Raw genomic sequence first — 12,760 nt, 5'->3', positions numbered from 1 at the left:
GGAGCTCAGCCACAGTGATCTTGGGGTTCTTCTTTACCTCTCTCACCAAGGCTCTTCCCCCACTATTGCTCAGTTTGGCTGGACGGCCAGGTCTAGGAAGACTTCTGGTGGTCCCAAACCTCTTCCATTTAAGGATTATGGAGGCCACTGTGCTCTTAGGAACCTTGAGTACTGCAGAAATTCTGTTGTAACCCTGCCACAATTCTGTCTCTCAGCTCCTTGGCTAGTTCCTTTGACCTCATCTGGTCTGACATGCACTGTGAGCTGTGAGGTCTTAGGCTGGGGTCACACTAGTTTATTGCATCCGATGCGAGAGCATTGGATGCGATATGCTAATGACCCTTGGCGCCTGCTCTGCTGAGAGCAGGAGCCGAGTGTCATGCATCTGTTCTCCGAGCGTCTCGCAGAGAGCAGATCAGAGCACAGCTGCGGAGGAGGCGGAGAAACTAATTTCTCCATCTCCTCTATTGCCGGGGTCAGCATTTAACGCACATCACTCGGATGATATCCGAGTGGTGTGCGCTGTCTCACTCGCACTTATAGGCTTATATGGGTGCGAGTGAGCCGACAGTCGGCCGAGTGTCCGTGACAATCGCAGCATGCTGCGATTATCTCGGACCGTGGAAAACGGCGGACAAAAAATCGGCTGCTGGGAGCTGCCCCCTAGTTTAACATTGGTCCGAGGGCAATGCGATTTTTTATCGCATTGCACTCGTCCGTTTTAGTCACCAGTGTGACCCCGGCCTAATATAGACAGGTGTGCGCCTTTCTAAATCAAGCCCTATCAGTTTAATTACACACAGCTGGCCTCCAATGAAGGAGTACAACCATCTCAAGGAGGATCACAAGGAAATGGACAGAATGTGACTTTCAGTTTTTCTTTTTACTTAAATTTGCAAAAATTACTACATTTCTGTTTTTTTCAGTCAAGATGGGGGCAGAGTGTACATTAATGAGAAAAAAATGAACTTTTTTGAATTTACCAAATGGCTGCAATGAAACAGAGTGAAAAACGTAAAGGGGTCTGAATACTTACCGTACCCACTGTATATATACACAATTGTGATATATTACCGTATATATAATTTTTATACTGGTTGGCTATTTTTATATACTGTACCATACATAGCTACACAATAAAGTCTTATGATGTCATATATTATGGTATTACCATATCAGGGTCCGGGCATTGTCAAAACCAATTGGCTGTGCCGGTATATGGGAAATGCCTCTTATCTCAGACTCTGGAATCCTATAAGTAAATTCTGAGAAATACATATAAGAAGAAGATAGGCATTATGGAGAAAAAAATGTATTCATACAATATATTTGGGTGCTTAAAAGAAGAGCTGTCACCAGTAGTGATGAGCGAATATACTCGTTACTCGAGATTTCTCGAGAATGCTCAGGTAACCTCCGAGTATTTTTTAGTGCTCGGAGATTTAGTTTTTCTTGCCGCAGCTGAATGATTTACATCTGGTAGCCAGCATGAGTACATGTGGGGGTTGCCTGGTTGCTAGGGAATCCCCACATGTACTCAGCCTGGCTAACAGATGTAAATCATTCAGCTGCGGTGATGAAAACTAAATCTCTGAGCACTAACAAATACTCGGAGGATCCCGGAGCATGCTAGAGAAATCCCGAGTAACGAGTATATTCGCTCATCACTAGTCACCAGGTGACAAGTGTCCAGTTTGTGCTCTTATTTTTATTCCAGCTGCTCCCCTGATAATGGCCGATTTTGGATCTTTTTAATTCCGCCATACGGTTCCAGAGATATGGACCTTTTTATTTCTTTGGGATCTTTACAAGGGGGTGATGCACTCAGAGTAATAAGGCAAAGCAGCCTAAAGACCCACCCACGAGGAGAATCCTGTATGTACCACCCCCTTGTAAAGATCTTAAGAATTAGAACTAAAAAAAGGTCCATGTCCGTAAAATAAAATAAAAAAAAGAAATATTCAGGGAGGGGGGACAGTATACTGTAAATTAAATAAAAGTAAAAACTGGAGCCTTTTTACTTGGCGACAGGTCTTCTTTAAGAAGAAAATACTGTCATGGGTGTCCTTGGGAAGGGCACAACCTCATCGCCTCGCCACCGATACCTTTAGCTGGATAGTAGGGAGTGAGTTGGTCTCCAAAATTTTCCTTGAACGAACCCCGTTCTACACCAGATGGAGGCATATACCAGGAGTGGGGATAGGTTTCGTTAGGATTGGACTTTCCATCATTTATATCTTTGGGATCAGTGTAAATGATTACTCCAACAACTCCATATTTCGCAGCATTTATTGCCTGAAAATCCATTCATAAAATAATCACTTAAGATTTATAGAATATGATTCACATTCCCAACCCCATCCATACTAGGAAAAGAGAGCCTAGAGATTGTTTCCTATCGCCCCATTCATTTCCCTGTGGAAGGAATACTGACAGACAAAAATTCTGCTCGAACAGGCGCTGATGCTGCTGTCATCTATATGACTTTATCATCTATAATTCCCATATGGACAGCTGGTCCTTCAATATTGGGGTTATTTCACATCTCCCAATCTTTATTCATTTTTCTCCTCCGACAGACCTGAATATCTACAATAACTCAGCTTCCCACTTACTGTGTCCTATATGGGTAATAATGGGTATATGGATGGTGAGAGAATGAAACTAATAAACACCACACAGTCATCTTTATTCTTGGATTAAAGTTATATTCCATGTAAACTTTTAAGATATAGCTCACCTTATTAACTCTGCCTGTTCCTCCATATCGTACAATCGCAATGGTGCCGTTCAGATTTATTATATTAGCGAGGTATTGAAAATCACTTATCCTGCCAAAATTTGCAAACACGAGGTTTCCCTGAAAAATAAAATTTAAAACATAACTCAATGAAAAATGAAGAAATACTGTACAGCTCTGTATCTCCATGGTTACAGACTACAAATAAACCTTGCGTAGTCTGATCCTTCAGTCATGCATTATTCTTCGCCCTTTTTTGCCTGTAAGAAGCCCAATAAGTGAATATTAAATCTCAAGCAAGGTACCTTAACGGTACCATTAGGTGCGTATGCAAGAAATGGCTGTAGGATGTTTGGGTCTTTTTGGTCTTCTGTAAGTTGGGCCTCCGTTTGGTTTGACTCAAACTTGACGTCGCCTTCCGGACTCACTGTAAAAAAAAAAATAAGGGTAAAAGATACACAACAAACCTAACGTATACTTACCTAACCCATATGATAACATTTTTTCATTAGGGTACCTCCATGTAATGTATCCAAAGAAATACCCGAAAAAAAAACCTAATACAAAAACCAAGCCACCAATCTAACAATTATCCCCTATCCAGCTGATATAAAGCAAATGCGTAAAATTATGCACATAAACATAGTATTATAGACCCTGAAATAGTAATAAATAAATAAAAAATAAATATATATATAAAAAATAATACATATATATCAAATCTAAATAAAAATATTAAAATCTTTATTAAATAAAAAATACATAAAATTATGAGAGTAAATATATATAAAAATAAAATAAATGTAAAAAAAGATCTATAAATAGTTACGACCCTCGTTATGTGAAAAAAAAAGAAAAGAAATGCTGTGTCCTGATGGCCTAAATTAACCACGTTCTTAAGAGATAATATGTATTGCAATCTTGAGTCTCCATTTATGCGTAATACATGTAACCGGTGTCACTTACACACTCTGACGTTGTTTGGATTACTTTCATCTGGGAATGATAGGAAGACATTATATCGCTCATCCTTGGCTTCATCCAGACCAATCGTTGGGTCCTTCCAGCGAGACAGCAGAAGCTGCACCAACTCTTCATCCGCCTCACTCGTGGCCACGTGGGGCTTCAAAGACAGGGTTCTGCAGAATAAGAGATAATTGTGATTGTAAGGGGAAATATAAATATTAGGATAAGTCTGATATTCATATGATAAACTGGACAAAGGGCTTGAGATCTATGAACTCTTATTTCAGGTCAGGAGGCTAAGAGAAACTCAAAATCAAGGGCAATATCGCTGGGACTACCACAATGGTCATTCCTGATACCTCGCCCGGGTGAGCCTGGGCTTCAGAGGATGGGCAGAGGGTCCAATGAAGCCAGGCTCATTTACTATAAGAAGGGGGGAGGATGGAAGAAATGAGCTATTTAATATTCAATGTGCCCGCCTCCTTATTGGCCCAGGATCCAGTTACAGACCTGCATTTTCCTATTAAAATTTAACACCGTACTGGAAACTTTGGGGTCAGCCAAGCCGAGTGTGAGCCATAAACCTTCCCTACGCCCAAGGCAACAAAAGACCAGCTTTAGATAGAATCGTTAAGATATTTGTGTTATTTCTCATATTTTATAACTGTTTAGTGTTTATACATTTATGTCGCCTTATTTTTCGCAGTTTAGTCATTTTTAGCACTGTACTTTTATATTAAGTCCTAATCCGGGGTGTGTGGACGGTGTCTTGGTGTGATTTATACTCACTTTCCAGCCTAGAACAGAGGTTGAGGGCATGATTGAAAGGAGATAAGTTAACCCTTAACTAAATTGTGTCACGTTAAAATTTCAAAAAGCCTTTCACCATAACTGCCCAGACTATACAATCGGGAAGGCAAAAAGGTATATTATTTAGATACACTTATTAAGGGTGTAACAATAGGATCGATCAACTACTATACAACTGCCCATATGTACAATAATATGACTACTATAATACTGCCCCTATTATTATTATTATACATTTTTATAGCGCCATTTATTCCATGGCGCTTTACATGTGAAAAAGGGGGGCAAATATAGACAAATACATTAAACATGGGCAAAAAAACAAGGCACACAGGTACATAAGGAGGGAGGACCCTGCCTGCGAGGGCTCACAGTCTGCAGGGGATGGGTGATGATACACTAGGAGAGGGTAGAGCTGGTTGTGCGGCGGTTCAGTAGGTTGAGGATCACTGCAGGTTGTAGGCTTGTCGGAAGAGGTGAATCTTCAGGTTCTTTTTGAAGGTTTCTATGGTAGGCGAGAGTCTGATGTGTTGGGGTAGAGAGTTCCAGAGTATGGGGGAAGCAGGGAGAAGTCTTGGATGCGGATGTGGGAAGAAGAGATGAGAGGGGAGTAGAGAAGGAGGTCTTGAGATGATAGGAGGTTGTGTGTGGGTAAGTACCGGGAGACCATGTCACAGATGTATGGAGGAGATAGGTTGTGGATGGCTTTGTATGTCATTGTCAGGGTTTTGAACTGGAGCCTCTGGGCGATAGGAAGCCAGTGAAGGGCTTGGCATAGGGGGGAGGCTGGGGAATAGTGGGGAGACAGGTAGATTAGTCGGGCAGCAGAGTGTAGGATGGATTGGAGTGGTGCTAGAGGGGAGTCCAGAGAGTAGGAGGTTGCAGTAGTCAAGGCGAGAGATGATAAGGGCATGCACTAGTGTTTTTGTGGTGTCGCGGTCAAGGAATGCGCGGATCCGGGAAATATTTTTGAGTTTGAGCTGGCAGGAGGCAAGGGCTTGGATATGTGGCTTGAAAGAGAGGGCAGAGTCGAGGATCACCCCGAGGCACCGGGCGTGTGGGACTGGGGAAAGTGAGCAGCCATTGACATTGATGGATAGGTCTGGTGGAGGGGTAGAGTGAGATGGGGGAAAGATGATGAATTCTGTTTTGTCCATGTTCAGTTTTAGAAAACGAACAGAAAAGAAGGCTGAAATAGCAGACAGACAGTGCGGGATTTTGGTAAGTAAGGAGGTGAGGTCAGGTCCGGATAGGTAGATCTGAATGTCATCGGCGTAGAGATGGTACCGCATACCGTGGGATTCTATGAGCTGTCCAAGGCCGAAGGTGTAGATGGAGAAGAGTAGGGGTCCTAGAAAAGAGCCTTGAGGAACACTGACTGACAAGGGGCGAAGTGAGGAGGTGGTGTGGGGGAGGGAGACACTGAATGTTCGGTCTGTCAGATATGACGAGATCCAGGATAGGGCCACGTCTATGATGCCAAGAGATGAAATGATTTTTAGCAGAAGGGAGTGGTCCACAGTGTCAAAGGCAGAAGAGAGGTCCAGGAGAAGGAGGACAGAGTAATGTCGCTTGCTCCTGACAGTTAGAAGGTCGTTGGTGACTTTAGTTAGGGCACTTTCAATTGAGTGGTGGGGTCGGAAGCCATATTGTAACCGATCAAAGAGGTAGCAAGAGGAGAGGTGGGAGGACAGTTCAAGATGGACGTGTTGCTCCAGTAATTTGGAGGCATAAGGGAGAAGAGATATCTGGCGATAGCTAGACAGAGGATGGGTCGAGGGAGGGCTTTTTGAGGATGGGTGTAATCTTGGCATGCTTGAAGGATGAGGGGAAGACACCTGTTGTGAGTGAGAGGTCGAAGAGGTGTGCTAGGGTTGGGATGAAGACCGTGGAAAGGCTAGGGATGAGGTGGGACGGGAGCGGGTCGAGAGTGCAGGTGGTGAGGTGTGATCTTGACAGGAGGGTGGAGAGCTGATCTTCTGTCATGGTGGAGAAGCTGGTTTTGGAGGAGCATGGTTGAGCAGCTAAGAGTGGCATTGGGCGCTGTGGGCCATAGCTTTCTCTGATCGTATCTATGTACAAGAATTTAAGGACTATAATACTGACCCTATGTACAAGAATATAACTACTATAATACTGACCCCTATGTGCAAGATTATAACTACAATATTCCCCGTATGTACAAGAATATAACTACTATAATACTGCCCCTATGTACAAGAATATAACTACTATAATACTGCCCCTATGCACAAGAATAACTAATATAATGCTGCCCCCTATGTACAAGAATATAACTACTATAATGCTGCCCCTATGTACAAGAATATAACTACTATAATGCTGCCCTCTATATACAAGCATATAACTACTATAATACTGCTCCTATGTACAATAATATAGCTACTATAATACTGCTCCCTATGTACAAGAATATAACTACTATAATACTGCCCCTATGTACAGGAATATAACTACTATAATACTGCCCGTGTACAAGAATATAACTACTATAATACTGCTCCTATGTACAAGAATATAACTACTATAATACTGCCCCTATGTACAAGAATATAGCTACTATAATACTGCCCCTATGTACCAGAATATAACTACTATAATACTGCTCCTATGTACAAGAATATAACTACTATAATACTGCCCCTATGTACCAGAATATAACTACTATAATACTGCCCCTATGTACAAGAATATAGCTACTATAATACTGCCTCTATGGACAAGAATATAACTACTATAATACTGCTCCTATGTACAAGAATATAACTACTATAATACGGCTATGTACAAGAATATAACTACTATAATACTGCCCCTATGTACAAGAATATAACTACTATAATACTGCCTCTATGTACAAGAATATAACTACTATAATACTGCTCCTATGTACAAGAATATAACTACTATAATAATGCTCCTATGTACAAGAATATAACTACTATAATACGGCTATGTACAAGAATATAACTACTATAATACTGCCCCTATGTACAGGAATATAACTACTATAATACTGCCTCTATGTACAAGAATATAACTACTATAATACTGCTCCTATGTACAAGAATATAACTACTATAATACTGCCCCTATGTACCAGAATATAACTACTATAATACTGCCTCTATGGACAAGAATATAGCTACTATAATACTGCTCCTATGTACAAGAATATAACTACTATAATACTGCTCCTATGTACAAGAATATAACTACTATAATACAGCCCCTATGTACAAGAATATAACTACTATAATACATTCTGCTGCAAGTTCCATAGAACTTTATGAGAACCAACTGCCATCTCTCTCAATAATGGGAGAATCTCACTGAAAAGCGATTTTGCCCATGCATAAAGTATTTTAAGAATGAATGATCAGTCCAGGAGGAGAAAGAAGCAGATTTTGCTGATAAGAAATATTAGTTTCTTATTGTTATGTGTACTATTGATTTAGGTTATAAAAAAAAAAATTAAAACAACGGTTAATCGTGAAAGCTGATTTACAGCATCTGTAGAATTAATTGCTCTGCATAAGCTAAAAAATTTGACATGTATGGTCCGAATACAGACTGCAATGTCTGAACCGGTCGTAGGTCTACTGACCTGAACTCAAGAGCCTCATATGAGGCCAAATCTGAGTCAGGAGACCCATATCCAGTTAGCACATTGCTGTTCGTACTTGGGCCATGAATGTTAAACTTGTGAAGTCAGCCTTAAGCTATGTGTTCACAGTCATTTTGCTGAGTTTTCAGAGCAGAAATTCAACATTTTTGAGGAGCTTTGGAGAGTTTCCACTCCAAAATCTTTTAGGTGGAGGTAGCACAGGTTCAAAATAGAGATGATACAACCACTCGCACCCCGACCACTCATCAGTATTTTGCACCTTGGCAACCTCCGCCTTTTTCATGTTTTCATGGGGGTCGGTAATTAAATTATATTAATATATATAATATAATATATTGCTACCTCTTTGATCGGTTACAATATGGCTTCCTACCCCACCACTCAACTGAAAGTGCCCTAACTAAAGTCACCAACGACCTTCTGTCAGGAGCAAGCGACATTACTCTGTCCTCCTTCTCCTGGACCTGTCTTCTGCCTTCGACACTGTGGACCACTCCCTTCTGCTACAGATCCTTTCATCTCTTGGCATCATAGATGTGGCCCTTATATTAAATTATATTTTTGGCTGATCAGAATACAGAAGTCACCATGTTTGGGTAGTCAACAGAGGCCATTTGGCTTTGACATTGTGGTCTTTGTTGGCCAAATCACATCCAACTCAAGGCCAAAGATCCAGGAGGTTCCAACATCTGGCAACAGTTCCTTTGCGGTCGCAATTCAGGCATTACGTTGCCATGTAGAGATGTATATTTTTCTGCCATTCTTTTCAGCTTGAGTTATCCGCAGATCAGTGTTACAAGATGACCGGCTTTGAAAGGAAATTTTTTGGCCTAACTGCTCGCGACACTCATTTCTTGATATCTCAAGCTAAGAGTAGAGGTAATGAAGGAGACATCAGTTGGCAGTATTCAACAGCAATCTTCGTTTCACGATCAAAGTCACCTTAGAAACAAATACTGATTGTACAGGAATAGAAAAATATGGCTGATGTCTGCAAGATACAGTGCCACCCTATAGTAAATGTATCACGCTTGTCAGTGGCACATGTGGTTCGTGGACCCACTGCACCAGGCCTGCCTAGGAAGGGGCATATCAAAGCGGCTTCCAGGTGTTCACTGGAGCTCTAGGTGGTTGAAACAGACTGGGCTACAGGTAGCTGCCTGGTACCACTCCCAGTAAGACCTACAGCTGCCGATCCCAAGTGGTCGGGTTCGCTGTGCAGGAGTCACAGCCGAGCAGGATTCGGAGACAGACAGACTATACAGACAACTTGGATCTTGAAGACAGGTTCTTGTTCACACACTCCATTATCAGGAAGTAGTTCGGGAGCTGGTCTCACTAGCGCCAGGGGTTCGGGTACAGGTACCACCAACATGGGTTCAGGATTATGATACCAACCGGCCACAAAATAAAGAACGCACTATACTTTACTAATGGAACGACACAGGAAAGGGAATAATTACAACAAACTAAGGACAGGGAACCTGGCAACATACAACTGCACACACCAACACCACTAACCCTAAACTATAGGGGTTGTTCATGCACCTCCCTATTGAGGAGTGTGACTTTAAATACAACATGACTCCCAGCTATCGGCTGGGAGTCATCTTGCAGACGTATAATTTACTAACAGTCTCCCAGCTGCTGGCTGGGGGCATTTTACTATGTGCGTGCGCTCCCCTGCATAGGAGAAGGAGGAGCATCGTGAGAACGCGACAGCGGCCGGAGTGGAGAGTATGGCGGTGTCTCCTCATGGCCATGTACGTTACAAAATAGAATGGAGTTGCAATGCAAAACACAATCTATGGAGAGGAGTGGCGCTGTTTTTACAAGTAGTTAAGTTTTTCAAATCCTGGGCTACCCATTTCAGCTTAGATCCTTGTCCATTGAATGAAGTTCTCAGAATTGGAACCTTAACCAATGTGAACCATACAAGACCAAGCATATACATTGTGACTCTTGGCTAAAAATCACTGCTCAGGGTTTACTAAAAAAAAAAAGACAAAACTCTGCTTACTTGCTTATCTGACGGAGCAAACAATATAAAGGGTAGGTTGGGGAAAGTAAAAACTAGAGATTTCTGTCTATACCAAGTGAGGGTGTTGAGTCTCACCTCAGGTTCTCCTTGATCTTCTCGGTATCCACCTCCTTCATGAATTGTTGGATAAACTTTTCATCAAGATCTTGAGCAAGATTCTTCACCCATTCTGGATCGGCACCACCCGAAATACCAAAATGGCCAATCAGCAGTCCGATGGCCAATACAACCAAAGCCCCGAAAGAAAATCCCAACACCTTCCACCAATTCATGGTCCCTCAGCCTCCGAAATGCCTCAGAGATTGCAGTTTCACTCAATGTGGTAACCGTTACCCTTTACACTTGCACTTCACTCTTTATGGTTACTCTTTACACTTTAGATAAGAGGACACTAAGAACATGGTTAACGATTATCAGAATGAAATCGTGGGTCACAATCTAGTGGGATAATGGAAGAGATATCAAGCTAATTATTCCAAGAATCAAGTCCATAAAATAAGACTCAAAGAAATTAGAAAATAGGAAATGCCGCTGACAGAGTACAGCACTTGGCTAGCTCTCTCCATCAGTCTAAGGCTAGGTTCACATTGCGTTAGGGCAATCCGTTTAGCGCTAGCGCTAGCGGATTGCGCTAACGCAATGTTTATTTAGGGGCCGCGTTCAGGGGTCGCGTTAACGTCCCCGCTCTCGCAGATCCCCGATCTGCGAGAGCGGGGAACGGACCTCGGGCGCGCCGCGGACGCTGCAAGCAGCGTCCGAGGCGCGTCACAGAAGAACGGCACATCACTAGCGCGAGCCGAAAAAGGCACGCGCTAGTGATGCGCTGCAGGCGAAATTTACATTGCTGTCAATGGGTGCGCTAACGGACCCGTTGCACGGCGTTAATTGCGACATTTTCGCCGTGCAACGCTGTCCGTTAGCGATCACCCACTAACGCAATGTGAACCTAGCATAACGGACTTTGAATGGAACGCCAGCACACAGATGATAGGAGGAACCAGTTTTTGGAAGTAAATTTAGCAAGAAAGAACGGGCAACAGTTATATTAGTGAAGTGAGAGGCCAAACTGAAGAGATATGTTTTTAGAGCATGTTTGAAACTGTAGATACTGGAATGCCCTACCCTAGACAATTTGGTTAACTCCATGAGAACAGGCATGGCTCGAGATAAATCTTGAAGACTGGAGAGTGAAAATCGGCTTACAGAGGAGGTTAGTCTTAGATAATAAGGGAAACTCAGAACACAACTAGGGTGGTGGACAGAGATGAGGAAGGAGATATAGGTGGAACAGAATTGTGGAGAGCTTTGTGAGTAAAAGTGAAGAGATAATATTTTATTCTGTAGCGGATGGGTAACCATTGCAATGACTGGTACAGGATGGAGGCATCAGTGTAGAGGCTGGACAGAAACAGGACCCTGGCTTCTGCATTGAGAATAGATTGCAGAGGGGTAAGTTTAGTAAAGAGGGAGACATTACCAGAGAATTGCAGTAGTCCAGACAAGAACAAATCACAGCAACAGAAACTGTTTTTTTGCAGAGTCAAAGGTAAGAAAAGGTTGTATTCTGGAGAGATTTTTGATGTGCAGGTGACATGAGCGAGTGATCGGATGCAGAGAGTGAAAGAAAGATCGGAGTCAAATATAACCCCAAGACAGTGGGTGTGCTGCTTTGGAGTTACGGCATACCAACACATGGAAATTGGGTTTAGATTGATTAGTAGGAGGAAACACAAGGAGTTCAGTATTGGAAAGATTCAGTCTGAGATACACGGAGTACATGATGTTACAGACAGTGGACAGACAATCACTTGAATTTTGTAGTACGGTAATTTTGTAATAATGCAGGCGTGATGAGAGGAGACGATGTGTATAATTGGTTGTTATTAGCAAAGAGATGGTACTGGAAACCAAATCTACTGTGGGTTTGTCCAAGAGGGGCAGTACATAAGAAGAGGAGGGGGACTAGGACTGAAACCTGAGGAACCCCAACAGTAAGAGGAAGAGGTGAGATGGAGGAGCCAGGAAAATATACAGTGAAGGAACGGTCAATGAGGTAGGAGAACCAAGAACCAAGCAGGATCCTTGAGACAGATATAGCACAGCAAAGTGAGGAGCAGCTGGTGATCCACAATGTCGAATACTTTAGAAAGATCCAGAATTAGCAGGGAGCAGTGACCATTAGACTTTGCGGTTAGATCATGAGAGACTTCAGTGAGGGATATTTCTATAGAGTGTCAGGCTGTGTGCACACATTGCTGATTTTTCGCGTTTTTTCCCCGATAAAAACGCTATAAAACCGCAAAAAAAACAGCATACAATATGCATCCCGTCATTTAGAATGAATTCCGCAATTTTTGTGCACATGATGCGTTTTTTTTTTCTGCGAAAAAAACGCATCGCGGTAAAAGACGCAGCATGTTCATTAATTTTGCGGTTTTTTTGCGGATTTCCCACTATAAAATGCATTGGGAAATGTCTGGAAAAAAAAGCACCAAAAACGCGGCAAAACCGCGGCAAAAATGCATGCAGATTTCTTGCAGAAAATTTCAGGTTT

The 12,760-nt window shown here is 42.3% G+C and overlaps 1 protein-coding gene across 1 annotated transcript in view; it reads right to left on the bottom strand.

Annotated features, from left to right (window-relative positions):
* The window catches only part of LOC143808666 (aminopeptidase NAALADL1-like), a 52,174-nt gene extending 41,641 nt beyond the window's left edge, over nt 1-10,533 (bottom strand). The window contains exons 1-6 of the mRNA XM_077291563.1: nt 10,282-10,533; nt 3,707-3,879; nt 3,046-3,167; nt 2,741-2,860; nt 2,106-2,295; nt 1,172-1,265 (exon numbers count right to left, since the gene is read on the bottom strand). Of these exons, the coding sequence (XP_077147678.1) occupies nt 1,172-1,265; nt 2,106-2,295; nt 2,741-2,860; nt 3,046-3,167; nt 3,707-3,879; nt 10,282-10,478 (896 nt within the window). The 5' untranslated portion in view covers nt 10,479-10,533. The remainder of the gene's footprint in view (nt 1-1,171; nt 1,266-2,105; nt 2,296-2,740; nt 2,861-3,045; nt 3,168-3,706; nt 3,880-10,281) is intronic.
* Between the last annotated feature and the right edge of the window lie 2,227 nt (nt 10,534-12,760).

Source organism: Ranitomeya variabilis, chromosome 2 (genome assembly GCF_051348905.1).
Source record: "Ranitomeya variabilis isolate aRanVar5 chromosome 2, aRanVar5.hap1, whole genome shotgun sequence".
Lineage (NCBI taxonomy): Eukaryota > Metazoa > Chordata > Amphibia > Anura > Dendrobatidae > Ranitomeya > Ranitomeya variabilis.
This window is presented reverse-complemented; position numbering and strand designations above follow the sequence as displayed.